We start from the raw sequence: 20,389 nt of genomic DNA, 5'->3' as shown, positions 1-20,389 counted from the left end.
CTGCTATACATGAAAGTGGAGAGCAGACCTCAATATCACTTTTTGAGGAAGAAGATTGGGATCAATTCACATTGCCTTGCTGGAAGCGTGGTATAAAGTGCTCCTCCATTGATATTTTTTTTTCTAGCTTTTCTTTCCTGGTTATTAATCTACCTGTATGTGAGGTTGCGCAGATATGGGTTCCCTGCCCAATAGCTCAGGTCTTTTTGGACCAAAGGATCTAATGGTCATTCCTTACCCTTAAACAACTAGCAGATAATCTGTGATGCACAGTTCAGGCTCTTACTTTGAGTACTTGGGGCGGCCAAGCAAGCTTTATTTAATGCCTGGAAAAAAAAACAAATGTTTAGACAAAACCAAAAAAAGCTCTCTCAACCCATGATCTACAAAATAACTCAACAAGGTCTAGAAGAGTCAATGTTGGCGGACTAATTACCCAAATATGCAGAGATCTGGCTACTCTGGATTTCGATATTACAGTTCTAGAACCCTGGTGAAAATGGTGGAGACAGGCCCTCTTTTTTACCTACCCTGCTCTTGGAAATTCTAATAGTCTACAAATCATGTGTCCTTCAATGAGCAGAGAGTTTTTCTTTTTTTTTTTTTTTTTTGTGTACCATCCAAGTACCCCTCAGTGGAATTCGAGGGGCATGGGCCCTGCCTCTCTGTTTTGCCACTGTCCAAATCCTCCTTTTAGGGGACAGTGTAGCCCAATAGTCTCTAAATCATTTGCGTCTCGACGAGCTTCAAGAAAAATCCAGTTTTATTGCTCAAAGATTTGCATGTTGCTATGTTTTTGGGTTCCTTGTAAATGGCCGGCTTAGGTTTATAAATTTGTTGACAAGGACTCCTTCTTACCGGGGGGGGGGGGGGGGGGGGAGTCTGGTGTGCTTTTTGTTAGGTTAATAAAGCTCAACCTAAAATAGATATTTGTAAATTGTTTTTATCTGCAAAATACTTTGGCATAGTTTTCAGCCAATGTTTTGTGTCTTCTCTATAGCTAACTGCAGACAGTAATGAGCAGGGCTCTTATGTTGTGGCAATGGAGACTTTCACTAACCTTGGCCCAATTGTGGACATGTGTGTAGTGGATCTTGAAAGACAGGGACAAGGACAGGTGAGATTGTCTCCTAATTCTTCATGTCCTTTTTTTTTTTTTTTTTATGTCTGACCTTGTGGCTAAATCACTGTATTTTATTATTCTATCTGCAGCTTGTAACTTGCTCTGGAGCTTTCAAGGAAGGTTCGCTACGAATCATCAGAAATGGTATTGGCATTCATGAGCATGCCAGCATCGACTTGCCAGGGATCAAAGGTGCTGATGAACCTGCGGGCAAATTAGTTTAGTCTTGGCTTTTGGCACACATTAACTGGATCTGAACATTGATTTTGTATAGATTTCATTTGATGTGTTTTGGATTGCAATCTGTTTTCTCTCCTTTTTATCAGGTCTGTGGCCTCTCAGAGTTGCTGCCAATCGTGAAACAGATGACACATTGGTTCTTTCTTTTGTTGGACAGACCAGGTGAGCTGTGAATTGAGAATTGTTCTCCATAGGCCTATACTCACTATTACAAGACTAAACACTGACTTTTTTTTGTAGAGTTTTGACCTTGTCTGGAGAAGAGGTGGAAGAGACAGATCTTGCTGGTTTTGTTGACGATCAGCAAACCTTTTTTTGTGGCAATGTGGCACATCAGCAGCTCATTCAGGTGGGAGAATCTCCATTCTTCTTTTGATATTATATTAACTTTTTGTGAATCCGCTTGTGCTTTGTAACACTCCTGTTTTTACCTATACAGATAACATCAGCATCAGTACGTCTGGTGTCTCAAGACCCCCAAAGCTTAGTTAGTGAGTGGAAAGAGCCCCAGGGTCGTAAAGTCAGTGTCTGTTCCTGCAATAGCCGACAAGTTCTACTTGCTGTGGGAAGAGTCCTTTACTATCTAGAAATCCACCCTGGAGAGCTTAGACAGATGAGGTGTGTCAGTATAATTGGTAATTCTGTTACCCTCTTTTCTTCTCTCCATGCTTCTTTTTATCAACTTTACTCTCTTACCCCTTCATCTTAAATTTTATACTGATGCATTTTTATTACACACTTTTTACTTCATAGCTGTACTGAAATGGAACATGAAGTTGCCTGTTTAGATGTGACCCCACTGAATGGTAATGACACACTGTCCTCACTTTGTGCTATTGGCCTCTGGACTGACATCTCTGCCCGAATCCTAAGTCTGCCAGATTTTCAGTTGCTGCACAAGGAGATGCTGGGGGGTGGTAAGACAAACTGACCTTCATATAGTTGAAATATTAGTGTTGAAATATTAGTGTTAATCATCTGTTTACTACGCAATAAAACATACAATATTTTCTGCTACTATCATTTTAGAAAGTACCGTATTTTTCGCTCCATAAGACGCACCTAGGTTTTAGAGGCAGAAAACAGGAAAAAAAAATTCTGAACTAATGGACTGCAGACATAGTACAGGAGATGACCAGAGACTGCGGCCACAGTACAGGAGATGACCAGAGACTGCGGCCACAGTACAGGAGATGACCAGAGACTGCGGACACAGTACAGGAGATGACCAGAGACTGCGGACACAGTACAGGAGATGACCAGAGACTGCGGACACAGTGCAGGAGATGACCAGAGACTGCGGACACAGTGCAGGGGATGACCAGAGACTGCGGACACAGTGCAGGGGATGACCAGAGACTGCGGACAGCACAGGGATGACCAGAGACTGCGGACAGCACAGGGATGACCAGAGACTGCGGACAGCACAGGGATGACCAGAGACTGCGGACAGCACAGGGATGACCAGAGACTGCGGACAGCACAGGGATGACCAGAGACTGCGGACAGCACAGGGATGACCAGAGACTGCGGACAGCACAGGGATGACCAGAGACTGCGGACAGCACAGGGATGACCAGAGACTGCGGACAGCACAGGGATGACCAGAGACTGCGGACAGCACAGGGATGACCAGAGACTGCGGACAGCACAGGGATGACCAGAGACTGCGGACAGCACAGGGATGACCAGAGACTGCGGACAGCACAGGGGATGACTGCTGACCTTTGGGGAGGGGGGGGGGAGCGGGTACCTGAATTTGACAGATACCCGCTCCCACTTCCGCGGAGTTGTTCTTTCATCTTACCTGTTCCTCTATCCAGCCGCGCGCTGTCTTCCCGGCTTCTGTAATGGCGCTCGGCATGACAGCCGGGTGCCCAGTGCGCATGAGCGAGAAGCACTTGCGCTTTGTGATTGGTCCGGCGGCTTCTGGGATCTGTCATGTGTCCCAGGTGCCGCCTTACCATTCACAAAAAGCACCGCTTCCTGCGCATGCGCACTTGGCACCCGGCTGTCATGCCCACACTACAGAAGCCGGGAAGACCGCGCCGCTGGATAGAGGAATGGGTAAGATGAAAGAACAACTCCACGGAAGTGGGAGCGGGTATCTGTCAAATTCAGGTACCTGCTCCCCCCCCCTCCCCAAAGGTCAGCAGTCATCTCTATAAGGTCCCGCTGTAGAGCTGAGCGGCCGGCCCGGTATTCTGACACGGCGGTAGTGGAAATACCGGACCGGCCGCTCCATATTCGCTCCATAAGACGCACTGACATTTCCCCCCTTTTTTGGGGGGAAAAAAGTGCGTCTTATGGTGTATGAAAAATACGGTATATCGTTATTGATGCTAAAAATAACTGTGCAGTGTTTCACTGTTGTGCTCAGTACACAAAAATTAACATTTTTGTATTCTCTTTTTTACAGAGATTATTCCAAGGTCAATTCTTATGACTTCATTTGAGAACAGTCACTACTTGCTGTGTGCACTGGGTGATGGTGCTCTGTTCTATTTCAGCCTCAACACAGAGTCAGGTAAGCAGAGTGATTTATGTAGCTATGTACACCAGCGTGCCGTCATGCTGCCTCTGTTCTTAAGTATGAGTCGGAGGTTTGTGACTCGGGGACTGCTTCTAGTTGTTCAACTGAGTGGAAAAAAAAGTGCAAAAATAAGGTAGTGTTTCTTTTATACATCAGTTCATTTTGGGATGTCTTAGATCAGGTTTCATTTCATGATTTTGTACTAAAATACTGATTTTAAACGTTTACTCTTATAAAAAAAAAAAGAGAATCCTTTTTCAAATCGCCATATGGTTTTAGTATTCAAGTATTGTTGTTTTCACTGCACTAGTAAAAACTGTGCCACTAAATACATGCTAATAAGAAGGGATCATAGATTTCCACTGGCTCATTTGAGGATCTTTGCTAAAAATATAGATGTTTGTACCAAAAAAGTGTCTTTAGCATGCATGTGGCCTTTAGTTAAAGTAATTTCTTTCTTTGTTTCAGGTCTTTTGAGCGACAGAAAAAAGGTCACATTGGGAACACAGCCCACAGTGTTAAGGACATTCCGTTCTCTGTCCACAACAAATGTGTTTGCTTGTTCTGATCGGCCGACTGTCATCTACAGCAGCAACCATAAACTTGTTTTCTCCAATGTTAACCTGAAGGAAGTCAACTATATGTGCCCCTTAAACTCTGAGGGCTATCCTGATAGGTAAATGTTTTCCGTTAATATAACAGTGATGGGACAATTTGTGATGAAAGCAACTGTGATACCTTGTGACCTACACTCGGCATTGGAATATTTTGGTTCTAATTGCTGTTAGTCTTAAAGTGTATCTCTAGCTTTTTTTTTTTTTTTTTTATATATGAGGAAGGCTTGAGTCCTTTGTTAAAGTGATACTAAAGCTTTGTGTTTTTTCAAATAGCAAACATATCATACTTACGCTCTGTTCAGTAGTTTTGCACAGAGCAGGCTCGATCCTTTACTTTTCGGGTCCCCGCCAGCGCTCCTGGCTCCTCCCCCTCAAGCAGTGCCCCAGGGAAACCTAAAATCAGAAAAGTGTCAGTGCTAATCCAGAAAAATACTAAATAGATATACCAAAATCCTAAAGTGCTGTAAACAAAAATTGCAGAGCTTAAAACAATTCAAAAGTGTAGTGTACCCACATATACGAATATGGATTCAATAATGTGCAAAAATATAAACAAACATATATAAACCTAAAAGTCCAACAGTGCTTTGAGTAATGTAGACTAAGAGGAAGATAGTATGATGAACCACACGTGTAGTACCACTGTCCTCTATAAGCAGTCTTCACCCGGTGATCCAAGACAATCAAAAGTTTCACCACCAACGGCTGAAAACAAAACTCACCAAAAGATGTTACTGTCTAATTATAGAACAGCAATACACGCCTGTATAATGATTCACTCCCAGGATGCGACCCTCTAATATATCCGGAAACTTCATTCCACCACTAACAAAAACTTCTCATAGTGGTAGTTATAAGGGGCCGAAAGATGCTAGGAATGGCGGCATGACCTCCAGCAATAGCGCCACAACCCAACGCTGCTTCGCACAATAGCGCATCCTCAGGGGTTACTACATTTGAGAAGTTTTTGTTGATGGTTTTTGGATGATTTAAGTGCATATACTGACATCTGGTGGAACGTGATTTGTTTCCTAATATATTGGAGAATTGCATCCTGGGAGTGAATTATGTATAGGCGTGTATGAATCCATATTTGTATATGTGGGTACAGTACACTGTTGAATAGTTTAAACCGCTGCAATTTTTGTCGCCCCCCCCCCCCCCACACACACACGACACAGCTGCTTGCTTGCCCCTGAGCCGCTGCTCTATCGGTCCAGAATAGACATAGAGCTGCAGGCCGGACCCGTCCCCCGCTCTCTCCTCTTTGGCTCACTGGGCTGTGATTGGCATTGGCCAGTGGGCTCACGCTGCTGTCTTAGCCAATGAGCTGGAAGCGTCCCCAGACAGCAGAGGTTGTCAAAAGTCGCTGGGTTGGAGGGGGCTTATGTAGGGATTGTGGGGGAGGGCGGCTGCATACAGAAGATTATTTTCTTTTTTTTTTAACCTTCATGCATAGACTACATGAAGGTAAAAATCCTTGAGCTTTTAGAACCACTTTTTAGTTTTTATTGTAGCCGGTGTCTCCTGGGGGGGGGGGGGGGTTACTACTGACCACTGCCACTGAGAACGAAAGTGGGGGGGAAATATAAAATTTTAGGATTATCCCCAGAATAAGTGGTAAGCGGAAATTTCAACCGTGGGCACCTGGACTTGTGATGTATGAAATGAAGGATGTTTTCCTCAGTGATACATAGACGGACAGTAAAATCTGTTGATTTTAACCTTTTATTCCTACTCTGTCCAAAACAAACAAAAACATTGTGGCTGTAAATACACTTTAAAACTGTGTCAAAACATGGTATACATTTATTTTCCAACCTTTTTTGAGGGGGTTCATCCTTCTTGTCAAAACCTATACTAAATAACTGAGTGTTATCATGTATTCATAGAAAGGAAATCACCATTAAATCTAACTCTGTATTTGGCTGCTTTCTATTCTTTGCAGTTTGGCCCTAGCTAATAATAGCACTCTGACCATTGGAACCATTGATGAAATCCAGAAACTGCACATCAGAACTGTGCCACTCTATGAATCTCCCAGGTAGGTCTGTAGAAGAGATACTTAAGAAGTTGTTACATGTAATGGTTATTCTTGCTGTAAGGGTTTTCTCATGCTTGTAGGAAAATTTGCTATCAGGAGGTGTCTCAGTGTTTTGGCGTTTTGTCCAGTAGAACAGAGGTTCAGGATGCTAGTGGCGGCAGCTCTCCTCTACGGCCAAGCGCAAGCACTCAGGTGAAATTATGTTCTTTTGTCATTTTATATACTGGGCAGAATAGCCTTCGGCAGACAGCCCATGATGTGGATGAGTGTGGAGCAGTTGTCCAACACTTATATTTGTTCAATGTGTAAAGGAATCTGGATGCTATTATCTTTATGATATAAAGACCCCTATACTGAACGGTGGAAGTGTATAGCTGCTAAAAAGGTTAGGATAAGTTACTACCAAACATTTTGTTTAGGCATATTTGATTGTGGTGTTATTCAAGGTTGCTAGAAGACTTCATTCAGTGGACAGTGTATGTAAAATGTTATTGTGCATAGTACTGCAGCCCATAGAAACCAACTGCAATTAACTGACTTTACAAGCATTTTCAGGAGGTAGTCAGCAGGGCAGTCTACATGCTCCTTTCCGTACAGGTTTCTATAATTACAATAATAATCTGTAAAGGCTTATTCCCTGTAATTACTAAAGAGAATGAATAGTAGTTTTGTATCTTTGGTTTTTGTAGTTTGAGTTGAAACAACCAATATGTTTTTTAATATGCTGTATATTTTGTAGTTCGATCAGTCCTTTCATATGAATAAGAGCATATTAACAGTCTGCAGTTGCCACTCTGAGGCTTCTTTTTTGTTACATGTATTTTTAATATAGTGCAGTCAATTTAAGCATGTACATTCACATCAGTCCCTGCCCTCAAGAGATTTACAATCTAAGGTCCATATTTTGCAAGCACATATACATGCACACATGCCAGGGTTAGTTGCCTACCAGCGTATCTTTGGAGTGTGGGATGAAACATGAGTAGCCTATGGAAACCCACAATGCACAGGGACGGCATGCAAACTTTGCAGGTAGTGTCCCTATTGGGATGTAAAGAGAATTCCAGTAGTGCAAGGCAGTTCTAACCACCCACTTTTGTCTTTTTACTGCATGTTGAAAAAAAGTGGTAGCGTTTGGTAGTAGAAGGTGAAATTTGCATCCAATTAAATGACTTATTGCTGTGTCTCATCACTTATTAAAGGGATCAATTAAAAGTTTCAGGGACTCCTTCATGAAAGAGATGATTACTTCTGCCTTTTTATATAAGTGCCCCAGAAATCAGTTGTCATTTTATAAAATGTTGATCTGTAAAACAAAGAATGCAGGTATAAAGTGAAAAAAACAGATTTCAGACATAGGACTTTTAACATTTTAAGAGCATTTGTGAAGTCAGGCACTGATGTTGTACAAAAACACATGTCTTGATTTTGGCATTGCAATTCATCTCAAAAGTGTTCAGTAGGGTTGAGGTCAGGTGTCTGTGCAGGCCACCCGAGTTCTTCCAAAATCATCACACCATGTCTTTATTGACCTGGTTTTGTAAATAGGGGCACAGAAAAGGCCTTCTCCAGATTTGCTTAAAGGTTGGAATTGCACAATTTTTCTAAAATGTATTGGCTTGCTGTTGCACTAACAGTACCCTTCAATGGAAACGCTTGAACTTAAACTGTAGCTAAAGTTAGTTTGAGTGGAGAGGGGTTTGATCATCTTTCTGATTTTTTTTTTTTCTTGCTGTCTGGATCCCCTCTAGGGAGCTCACTTTTTTTGTCCTGTTTTACCCTTTTAACCAAGAGCGAAAGACGATCCCAAATTTTGGGATGTCAGAACAGGAATAGAAGGGAAATCTTCTATTTGGGACACTGCTTCTGATGACATCCCAAAGTTTCACTCATTTTGGAGTGATTTTCTTTCATTTCCTGATTTTTGTTATTGGACAGAAAGTGAAGGGAATTCTCCCAACTTTGACACAGATTGCAAAAAAAAAAAACCAGGCGGGTAAGATACTTTCTTACTCTATACAAAAAAAAATTTGCCTTCAGTTCCACTTGAATAATTTGGAGTGTTCACATACTTTTGGCCATATATGTATGTGCATTGATCAATTGTCCACAAACATTTCATTGCATAATGTATTGCTTCCCATTTTCCCAAGGGAAAGGTGCTAGAACAGGCTGTCATTTTTATTATGAGATTTATATAAGCCCACTGATGTTTTTAGTTGCTGTGGTTTAAGAGCTCGGCTTTGAACATTTAAGCAGCCTTCACATGCCTGAGTCTTGAATCCCACAGGCACTGTCTTCCAGTGTGAGCAGCAGTAAGCTCTTTTCAGGAAGCACCTCTCCCCATGAAACCTCATTTGGAGAAGAAATTGAAGTTCACAATCTACTTATCATAGACCAGCACACTTTTGAAGGTAAAAATTTAGACATGACGTAGACTTACATAAAGTGGCATTAAGTAAAATGGAAAATCATGCTTTTGTTTTTCTTTTCTCTCTAGTCCTGCACACTCACCAGTTTCTGCAGAATGAATACGCCCTTAGCTTGGTGTCCTGTAAGCTGGGGAAGGATCCAAGCACTTACTTTATAGTGGGAACAGCCATGGTATATCCAGATGAGGCAGAACCAAAGCAAGGGAGGATTGTGGTTTTCCAATACAGCGATGGTAAGCAACAAAAAAAAAGACTAGTATGTTTAACAATTGATATTCTAAGGTTAGGACTCAGATTCCAGAGAGATGTATGTTGCCCATTTCATTCCAGGTATGATTTTCTTGACACAGCTTTGAAAATCAAGACAAGCATAAAATTGGTTCTGAAGTCAATCACTTCTTTTCCTGTGTTTTTGACTTTTGAATCTCTGATCATAAAATTTGTGCTTTGTCCAGGGAAGCTGCAGACTGTTGCCGAGAAAGAAGTGAAAGGAGCTGTGTACTCGATGGTGGAGTTTAACGGGAAGCTGCTGGCCAGTATCAATAGCACGGTAATAATGAATAATGGGCATCTTGTGATGCTATGCAGTTAAAATTCTGATTACTGTTTGTATGGCAACAACATATTCTACAGCACTTTCAGTTTGGGAAGGGGTTTGTAAATATAAGTATTAAATCAGTTGTGGCAGAATGATAGTCATGCTCACATAATATTGAGGGGGAGGTGTTACAGGAGCCCTGAGAGTTTAGAGCTGCATATGTGCAAGAACCCTCTGGTACCGCTGTCGGGAAAGGGCATTGCTCATCTGGAAAGGAGAGTAGAGAAGAAGTGGAAGACTGAGGAGGAGAGCAGAGAAAGAGGACAAAGCTCACGGTAGCTAAATGTCGAAAAAAGATTTCAGTGCTGCTGACAGAAAATAAGTAGTGCTGTTCTTTGTTACATGCAGGTTGGAGAACATGTTATTTCTAAACTCTATTATATTTAGTATATTTAGAAAAAAAAAAAACCTTCACTGGGGGATGCAGATAAAAAAAAAAAATTCTCCTCAATAGGTAAGACTACACCAAACTTGTGTATATTTTTAGTTCAATTAATTCTTCAAACATTTACATGGGGCACAGTGGACTTTTGAGGGTATCGGCTCTACCGCCTGTAGAGTTTGGACTCTAAACTAAAGCAGAAGGGTATTGCTCCTCCCCTTGTGGCCCTTACCCCTCTGCACAAGCGGCAAGAGCTCAAGTTTAGCTTTTCAAGGGAACATTTAAACTGTTGGAAGTTGGAGGATGGTTGAATTGTAGAAAATGTATTCGATATATTCAGCATAAGCTTGGCTATAGAGAAGGTGATTCACTGCTTGGAGCAAACAGGTAAGTTATTAGCCAGAAACAGTTGTTTTGTGGTGTTGAAGGCTTGTATGTAAGATGCAGAAGTTTATATTTTTTTGTGCATACAGTTGGCAGTAGTTGGTGTCAGTATTTTGAATGTCATCAACTGCCACCTTTTTACCTAGGTTCGCCTGTATGAGTGGACAGCAGAAAAAGAGCTGCGTACAGAATGTAACCACTACAACAATATCATGGCTTTGTATCTAAAAACCAAGGGTGATTTTATCCTGGTGGGAGACTTGATGCGTTCTGTGTTGTTGTTAGCTTACAAGCCGATGGAAGGAAACTTTGAAGAGGTAAGCAACTAGGTGTAACTATGCCCAAAAAATGTTAGAGGAGCAGTATAAATTGATGATTTAGCTATTCTGTTCATGTATATCTGACTATTCTGTGCTCCAACAGATTGCACGGGATTTTAATCCGAACTGGATGAGCGCAGTGGAGATCCTTGATGATGATAACTTCCTAGGAGCAGAGAACGCCTTTAATTTATTTGTATGCCAGAAAGACAGGTAATGAGAAATACTTATTCTGCAATAAGTGTAGTAGGGATCTGATTGTATATTATTATAGTAAATGTAGAGGCATAGCTATGCTAAGAGTAGGCCGACCGTGCAGCAACCATGACATTTGCAGGAAGGGCTGAATATGTCATATTGTTTGTGGACAATGTGAGTTACTAATGATGGCCATGTATGGTGCGACAAAACTGAACAGTCGATTTACGATACGGCAAAAGTATCAAATCGGTCATCAAACCTATAGAGAAACCTATGGCATGGAAAAGCGACAGATAATGGTTTCAGTTAACTTAAGTCGATCAGCTGTAGGGGGAAAAAAAAATCAGTCATACAGGACTGATCAAGGGCAGTTTCTGCTCCCTTGTGAATCACTTTCATCAATGCTCAACCCTGTTTTAATTTTTTTTTTTCTTCACCACAACTGATTGATTTGAGTTGATCAAAACCATTACGATCTGTTGCTCATCATTTGACCATGACATTTTTGTCTTGCTTGATCCGTTGTCTATTTGATCATTTTCTCAAACTGGACAACGATCAGTTTTATTGCACTGTGTATGGCTACCATAAGGCCTTTTCCGCCATAGCCATTTTTAATAACTGATGTGCCCTGCCGTAGGCTGACTAATAACCCTTCAAGCCAACATAGGAGTGGGCTAAGGAGAACTATGTGAATGTCCTAAAGTGGCCCAGCCAAAGCCCTGACTTCAACCCTATTGAACAGCTCTGGAGAGGCGTCAAAATAGCTGTCCACTGATGGCCCCCATCCTACCTGACTGCGCTTGAGAGGATTCAAATAGAAGAATGGCAGAAAAATCCTCAATCCAGGTGCTCAAAGCTTTTCACTTCATACCCAAAAAGACTGGAGGCTGTAATTTTCTGCCAAATGTGCTTCAACAAAGTACACAGTAAAGGGTCTGCTTGCATATGTAAATATGATATTTTAAAATTCTGTTTTCACTTTGTCATTATGTGGTACTGAGTGTAGATTAAGTGTTAAGTTAGGTAAGTATTTTTAACTCCTAGCAACAGGTTGCTTTATCAAAATAGTCAAATTCTTTGAAGAAAGGAACAGGTAATCTATGCTGCAAAATCTTGAGCGCAGTACAGAATATTGGTGTGATCTAACTTGATAACATGACCACAAATTTAACAGTTTTGAGGGAGTTGTAAAGATTGCTTCTTCTATTTTTAGTGCTGCCACAACAGATGAAGAACGACAACATCTGCAGGAAGTTGGACTTTTTCATCTGGGAGAGTTTGTCAATGTCTTTTGTCATGGTTCACTGGTGATGCAGAATCTTGGAGAGACGTCTCCACCAACACAGGGTTCTGTACTTTTTGGAACTGTCAATGGAATGATCGGTTAGTCTAGTTTGCGGCTTCTCTTTTGTTTGCATGTATGGCTTAGTATGTCTATATTAATATTTCTTTTTGCCTATGTGTATCTCAGGTCTCGTGACATCGGTATCTGAAAGCTGGTACAATCTTCTGCTTGATGTTCAAAATAGGCTCAACAAAGTCATTAAGAGCGTAGGCAAAATAGAACACTCATTATATCCTTTTACAGAAAACCATATTCATATTACCATGCACATAGAAGAAAAATCAGTTTTTGTGTGTTTGGCTTTTTTTTTCCCCTTGAAGATAGTGATGACATTTCAGTATTTCTTAAAATTCCATGTTTTTGTTTTCTTTTTTTTTTTTTAAGTTTTCTTTTAGCCCTGGGCCATTTGTAATCTTGCTATTGTGTTTAGGACAGGGTTGTTGAAGTTTTGGTGGCACTAAAAAAAGAGATGGTATAATGCATACTTCATTTTTTTTTTTTCTTTCTTTTATTAATACAATATACTTTTCTATTGTGTTGAACATTCTATCCAAATGGCTTAAAAATAGCATCATAATGACAGGTGTGACTATTTTTGTTTTAAACAAATGTCTTTAAATGTTAAAGTGATACTAAAGGTTAATTATTTTTTTGGTACAATAACAAACATGTTATACTTGCTGTGTGCTGTGGTTTTGCAAAGAACAGTCTCGATCCTCCTCTTCTCCGGTCCCCCGCAGTCTCTCCTGGTTCTTCCTTTGTCGGGTGCCCCCATAGCATGTGTGTCCATTCACATGCGGAGCTGTGGATTGGCCCTGCCCACCTCTCCACTCATTGGCTGACTGGCTGTTATTGACCACAGCGGGAGCCAATGGCTCCCGCTTGCTGTCTCAGCCGATGAGGAGGCAGAGACCCGAGACAGCCAAGGCTGTTGTGCACATTGATGGATCGCAATGGGGCTCAAGTAAGTATTGAGTAGCCTGGTGGCACTGCTGCACACAGGTTTACCTTCATGCATAGAATGCATGAAGGTAAAAAATCTTGAGCCTTTACAACCAGTTTTTAAGGCTTTTTAAATAAAGGATTGCAATAGTGTCCAAGGCAGGAGAATGATGTAGGAATCTGATGGTGGATCTTAAATCAATAGTTTTAAATACAGGTAATAGAACTGATACATTGGATCAGTACATAAAATCTGAAATGCAGCTAACAAAGATTAGTTCGCACGGTTATAGCCATGAACAAATTTTGTTGACACCCATTTTATGAAAAAATAACCCACAATTTTCTCTAACACCTTGAAAGTGACAAAAGTAATTGGCAATCATCATTGTTTATTCCATAGTTAATAAAAAACACACTTGGCTTTTTTGATTTACCAGGATATTTTAAATAAAAAGCAAATGACATAGACAAAAATTATGGGACCCCTAATATGATGTTGCACAACCTTTAAAGGAGAAGTATAGCCAAAGCTCTTTTGGCTCCACTTCTCCTGTGGATCTCAGGAGTGCAGTTCGTTTTGCACTCCTGTGACCCATTTTCAGCTGACAGAGGACTGAAGTCCACTGTCGGCTGCCGTCACTCAGCTGGTCCCAGCTGTGGAAAGATCCCAACTTCAAAGTCAGGATCCACCCCAGAGTCTGGTGCGGCACCCAGCTTAGCCTGAGCCAGCCGCTCCCTCCCCCTGCACAGCTCAGCTCTCCAGTGAGCTGGGGGGGATAACGGTGACTGACAGTCCTGCCATCAGCGGCCATGTGATCGCTGAGTTCTCACTCTTAGAGCCAGCAGGGGACAGATGTAGCATTGGACAGATTCTGCACCCACCTAAGTAAGTATAAATAGAAAAAAAAAGAAGCCCTTCTTCTTTTAAAGACTATTGCTGCAAACAAGATATTTTTGTAGCTCTCAGTGAGCCTTCTGTCCCTGGCAAGTAGTTTAGCCCAAGCAAATACTAAAGTGTAGCACTGCCTCAGTGTACAAAGTACTAAAAACATTAAAACAAGTATATCTGGCAAAAACCACACAGAGATAAAACCCTTTAAATTCTCACATATAACAGAAATGTACTAATAACTCAAACACAAATGTTTGTATGGTGAATAAATATATAAAAATCCCTCCACCCAACTCGAACAGTACGTAAATAAATCTGATATGCAAATGTGTTACTAAATGCACAAAGCACACTAGTAAATACCTGACAGCCCCACTGCCCCAAAAAGTGCAATGCAATTTAAATAGGGTGAATGATTAAAATAAAAATGTGAATAGATAAGTTACTAAAGGCGATCTAGAATGCACAAAATAAATCAATGTGTGAAAAGTCCAATAATGGTCCAAAAAAATCCTTGTTCCGCACTTTTCACGAGTCAGTGAACACCAGTGAATCCAATACAGTACGTGCACTTTCCACCACATGCAATGTGCCCTCGCCTTGTTAATTGACCTATATAAAACAGGTCAACATGACCTCTCAACTTAAATGACCAGCTTGCCAGGATGGCCCACTAGATGAAGTAATATACGATACAATATGGATGCTCAGCATATGGAGCGGTATATGTCCCCTTTAAATCTTCCGCGATCCCGGGGGAGATATAAACTCGAGGAAAAAAGCCTCTCATAGTGCAATATTTTATTAAATATTGAACCCTCATATAGAAATGCATTTGCATTTAAAATAGAGTAGGCAGACTCCTATAGAATGTCAGAATACAAGGGAATACACATACGGTCCTTTGTGGACCGGAAATGTCACCAGCCTGTTTCGACGCGGTGCGTCACTACCATGTGACTTCCTCAGGTAAGCTTTTTTTGGACTATTATTGGACTTTTCACAGGTTGATTTTATTTGCATTGTGGATCGCCTTTAGTAATTTATTTATTGAATTGGTCACCCTATTTAAATTGCATTTCCCTTCAGCATTTTTTGGGGTAGTTGGGCTGTCAGGTGTTTACTAGTGTGCATTTAGTAACATCTTTACCACATCAGAGTTTTTATTTGCGTACTTTTCTGGAGTTGTGTGGGGGATTTGTTATACAGGGATGTTCAATCTTTATCGCCTGACGCCTGGGACATGTAGTTCCAGGCGCCGGGCAGGTAGTGCTTGTTTTTTTTTTTTTTGTTTTTGTTTTTTTTTTTTTTAAACCTTTAGCCCAGCTGTAGGCATGTAGCAGGGCTCGCCTGTCTGGTGGAAGCGTTCGGACGGCAGTGCAGCCGCTGATTGCTTCCACAAAGTGCCAGCCTCCTCCTCTAACATCCTGCGTACCTCCGTCTTGCCCGCTATGTCTTCTAGGCTCCGCTTGCCCATCTGCGGGCCCAGGACCAGTTAAGCTGCTGCCAGTGTGTAGAGGGGATGGAGGAGAGCGGACACGTCTGCTCCCCTCCTCTTCTGACCCAGAAGTGACGTTATGGCATCACTTCCGGGTCCCCATTGACATTTCTTGGCCATCGAGGCCAGGAAAGAATGTAATGCGGTGCCCATTTATCTTGAACAGACTGTTTCTATTGCGTGTTTGAAAGGTGCCTTCTTCAGATTGTATGCTTCAGATCTTTCCATAGAGGCCAAATAGGATTCAGATCAGAGATCATAGAAGGCATTTCTGAAGTCCCAAAGTTTTTTTTTGTTTTTTTGTTTTTTTTAATTCCTTGCCCTTCTGGGATGCATTTAAGCTGCATGTTTTGGGTCATTATCCTGTTGAAAGACCTATGACCTGCAATTGAGCTTTCTGACACTGGGCAGCATGTTTTGCTCCAGAATTCTTTGATAATCTTGAGGTTTTGTTGTGCCCTGCACGGATTCAAGGTGCACCAAGTCAAATGGATAGCAAACTGCTTGGAGATGATCTTATAGCCTTCAGGGCTCATGTACACGGGGCGTTTGGAAAACTCTTTTGAACGATGGAAACCTCTGGAAAACGTAAGTTAAAAAGTGTCAGTTTTGCTGCGTTTGCATAATGCGTTTAGCCGCGTTTATGCATGTTTGCTTTTAGAAGCTTTTTAAAAGATAACCTCAGGAGACCTTCCCATGCCATTTTTTTTTTCCTTTTCTAATTTTGGCGTGGGGCTGCTTAGTGAATTGTGCCCTGGATATGGGCCTGTCAAAAAACGCTTCTGAACACAAATGCAGTTAGCCGCGTTTGCAAGCGTTTGGCATTTGAAACGCTGATAAAATCTACTCCTGAATGCAAGTTTGCTGCATTCAGAAAAACGACTGTAAACTCAGCTGCCTGTAAATGACATATTGTACATGGACACATAGGACTCCATTAGGGAGAGTTCAGAGGCTGCTGAAAAAAACGCTGAACAGGTCCTGAACGTGAGTTTTTCAGCTGCAGTGTACATGAGCCCTTACCATTTATATGCTGGTCTTTAATTTTTTTATTTTTTTTTTTCTGATCTCCTCAGAAAAGTCTCTCCTTTTTGCTTTCTCTGGACCATGATCAGTGTGGTGCACATGACTATACTAAATAATAGTGACCATCTTTCTGCATTTAAATAGGCTAACTGAATAGTTGCAAGAGTGAAGATGTGTGATGCTGATTACACAAAACGGTCAGATTGAAATACACTGCTCACAAAAATTAAAGGAACACTTCGAAAACACATCAGATCTCAATGGGGAAAAATCTCATGCTGGATATCTATACTGATATGGACTGGGTAATGTGTTAGCAACGTAAGGATGCCCCATAATTTGATGGAAATGAATTCAGAGATTCCCGGAAAATCAAAGTGAAAAAATGATACAGCAGGCTAGTCCATTTTGCTGAAATTTCATTGCAGCAACTCAAAATGGTCCTCAGTAGTTTGTATGGCCCCCACGTGCTTGTATGCATACCTGACAACATCGGGGCATGCTCCTAATGAGATGATGGATGGTGTCCTGGGGTACTTCCTCCCAGATCTGGACCGGGACATCACTGAGCTCCTGGACAGTCTGAGGTGCAACCTGGCGGCGTCGGATGAACCGAAACATGATATCCCAGAGATGTTCTTTTGGTTTTAGGTCAGGCGAGCGTGGGGGCCATTTAATGGTATTCCTTTACCCTCCAGGAACTGCCTGCATGCTCTCGCCACATGAGGCTGGGCATTGTTGTTAAATAAAACAAGATGAATGAGCTCGACTAGATAAGTTAGGCAAACTGGATAAGAAGCTGCCAGCATAAAAGGTATACCTCAGTAACAAAATTAAAATATTAGGTATGCTGCGCAGCATAACTAATATTTGAATTGTGCATTGTTGTGCACCAGGAGGAACCCAGGACCCACTGCACCAGCGTAGAGTCTGACAATGGGTCCAAGGATTTGATCTCGATACCAAATGGCAGTCAGGGTGCCATTGCCTAGCCAGTAGAGGTCTGTGTGTCCCTCCATGGATATGCCTCCCCAGGCCGTTACTGACCCACCACGGCTTCTCCAGACCCTTTCACATCTGTCACCTGTGCTCAGGGTGAACCTGCTCTCATCTGTGAAAAGCACAGGGTGCCAGTGGAGGACCTGCCAATTCTGGTGTTCAATGGCAAATGCCAATCTAGCTATATGGTGGCGGGCAGTGAGCACAGGGCCCTCATGAAGTCTGTTTGGCCAGAGACATTCACACCAGTGGCCTGCTGGAGGTAATTTTGTTGGGCTCTGGCAGTGTCACATAAATGCGTTTTTTTTAGTGTTTTTTTTTTTTTTTTGCAGAAACGCACTACAGTTCATTGGTTTCCTATGGAATACATTCACATCTATGCTTTTTTTTCCGTTTATTTATTTATTTTTTAAATCTGAGTTTTTGGAAATGGTCAGGGAATTTTGGTTCAGTAGACTTCAATGGAGACGATGCAGAAAGCGCATGTAGTGCATTTTTGACATGGTTCTTCATGCGTTTGACACGTTTTTGCATTTGCAATCTACGTAACCCCCTCGACAAACACCCCCCCCCCCCCGCAAAACAGACCAAGCACAAACTGCATTGGTGTGAACCAGACCTGAAATGCATTGAAACCGCTAAAAATACATGTTGCGTTTTTTTGATGCATTTTATGTTTTTAATTTTGACTCCAACAAGTTGGCCTATTAAAAAAAAAAATGCAAAGCACATTAAAAAAAGTGTCAGACATGTGTGCAAAAATGCAAAACGCACTGCAAAAAGGAAAAACCGCAAACTGCATTGGTGTGAACTAGGCCTGAAATGCATTGAAAATGCACACGTGTTGCATTTTTTGTGTTTTTGCGTTTTTAATCTTTCCAGCACCAAGTTGGCAAAAACATTCAAAAAAGACATAATATAAAAAAGAGAGAGGGGATACAAAGAAAAAAGTGAATAAACTCCTCACTGGTGAAACAGAATAAATGGGACTTTAAAAAACGCATTTGCAAAAAGCACTGCAAAACAGACAAAGCGCAAATAGCATTGGTGTGAACCAGGCCTGAAATGCATCAAAAAACGTAACACGTGTGCATTTTTAAAGCATTTTGCATTTTTTAATCTGCCCAGCAAGTTTAGCCAACAAGAAGAAAACTAATTTCAAAAACCGCAAAACACATCAAATAAAGTATCAAAAAAGTGTCTCAAACATGCGTGCAAAACTCATTGCAAAACCAAAAACCCAAACTGCATTGGTGTAAACCAGGCCTGAAATACATTGAAACCGCACACATGTTGCGTTTTTTATGTGTTTTTAATCTGCCCAGCAACAAGTTGGCAGAAAAAAAGTAAAAAATCACATTTGCAAAACGCAAACTGCATTGGTGTGAACCAGGCCTGAAATGTATTAAAAAACGCACATGTGTTGTGTTTTTTGTGTGTTTGAGTTACATGACCTATGAACTCACCCTAAACGTGAAATCGCTTGCTTTTTGCATCGTTATGATGTCATCAGGGGCGGGGACTAGAACAGTAAGAGCTGTGCAGTAGATGTAAAAGTGTCTCTGGGCAAAAGTGCAACTGCAGAATGCCTACTGTTTGTTTACCACTCACTTTTGTCATGTTTGAAGAATGAGATTGCCTGAGTCTAGCTCTGCTTTAATTCGTTTGGCCTGATATAGTAAAATCAAAATATAGTATCTCTTTTTAGTGGATTCTCTGTAAGAATACATGCAAACATTACTTGCACTGATGACAGTGGCAGGTCATCTGCAAGAGTTTGAGGGGGGTGAGTTGAGATTGTAATATCTGGGAGCCTCATCCTATTCCGAGAAATTCCTGTGTTCTCCATTATTGGCTACCAGGTGCAACAGTTAGAAAATATGAAGAACGGGTTATGTGACTTCCTATTGAACGTATCTTGAAAAGGGTCATATATTCTCATCTTCTGGTGTAAACAAATTGCAGGTTTCTCATAATGCAGCAAAGCTCATTCATTCTTCTCTTTTTTGTTCATTTGTGAGACATTATCCTTAACTATTTATCACCTGGAGATCATTCCACACAGAAAGGAAAACTGAAGCTGCAACAGGATTTATAGATGGAGATCTGATTGAGAGCTTCCTGGACATCAGTAGGTCAAAGATGCAGGAAGTAGTAGCAAATTTACAGGTATGCTTCATTCAGTTTTCTAATGCTCCATGTCATCTCCAAACATGTTTCTTTATTGTACATCACAGGACACAGAGCATCTTCAAATTCATGACAATAGGGTTATGCTGCCACCTTCAGGTGATTGGACACTGGCAAAAAGACTTGCAATCCCCTCCTAGGCATAACCCCCCCCCCCCCAGCTAAGCAATGAACAAGTAGGTGCTATGCCCAGAGATAACCCCCATGGAGGTGGAATGTCAGTGCTCTGGCTTAATGTGTCTTCCCTGCATGATGCAACTGAAGAAAAATTGGTATAGCCAGCACTCGTCTTCCCGAGTAATGAACTTTATTGAGCAAGTAAAATGTGTGTATAAAATGGCTTACGCATTTTGGTAATAAGCCTTAGTCATAGCTACCAGTGCTGGCTATACCAATCCTCTTCTCCCAGCTAAGCAAGGCTTCAGTTTTTTGCTAGTGTCTTAGATGATAGTCTTTTCAGTGCAATATTTGCATGAAAAGGTAGCTAGCTTCTCGACTGTTCCATCTGGGATTAGTAGACTTTATTGTACCCATTTTTCTGTGGCTTTTCTACACTCCGAGGAATGATACCTGGATCCTACTCTGGATAAGCAAGGATGGCCAGTAGCATGGACGCT

At 41.4% G+C, this 20,389-nt stretch overlaps 1 protein-coding gene across 1 annotated transcript in view; it reads left to right on the top strand.

The window, feature by feature from the left end:
• DDB1 (damage specific DNA binding protein 1) overlaps positions 1-20,389 on the top strand; it is a 46,562-nt gene that overhangs the window by 21,894 nt on the left and 4,279 nt on the right. The window contains exons 8-25 of the mRNA XM_089655011.1: positions 1,001-1,117; positions 1,213-1,315; positions 1,450-1,525; positions 1,604-1,712; positions 1,803-1,981; positions 2,117-2,280; positions 3,783-3,890; positions 4,365-4,572; positions 6,462-6,557; positions 6,638-6,749; positions 8,848-8,971; positions 9,058-9,222; positions 9,445-9,539; positions 10,500-10,670; positions 10,777-10,886; positions 12,091-12,260; positions 12,349-12,451; positions 19,628-19,751. Of these exons, the coding sequence (XP_089511137.1) occupies positions 1,001-1,117; positions 1,213-1,315; positions 1,450-1,525; positions 1,604-1,712; positions 1,803-1,981; positions 2,117-2,280; positions 3,783-3,890; positions 4,365-4,572; positions 6,462-6,557; positions 6,638-6,749; positions 8,848-8,971; positions 9,058-9,222; positions 9,445-9,539; positions 10,500-10,670; positions 10,777-10,886; positions 12,091-12,260; positions 12,349-12,451; positions 19,628-19,751 (2,334 nt within the window). The remainder of the gene's footprint in view (positions 1-1,000; positions 1,118-1,212; positions 1,316-1,449; positions 1,526-1,603; positions 1,713-1,802; positions 1,982-2,116; positions 2,281-3,782; positions 3,891-4,364; positions 4,573-6,461; positions 6,558-6,637; positions 6,750-8,847; positions 8,972-9,057; positions 9,223-9,444; positions 9,540-10,499; positions 10,671-10,776; positions 10,887-12,090; positions 12,261-12,348; positions 12,452-19,627; positions 19,752-20,389) is intronic.

The sequence above is a fragment of the Staurois parvus genome, unplaced genomic scaffold (assembly GCF_062004578.1).
Source record: "Staurois parvus isolate SC_StPar_1 unplaced genomic scaffold, SC_StPar_1.0 ptg000818l, whole genome shotgun sequence".
NCBI classification, from domain to species: Eukaryota; Metazoa; Chordata; class Amphibia; order Anura; family Ranidae; genus Staurois; species Staurois parvus.
This window is presented reverse-complemented; position numbering and strand designations above follow the sequence as displayed.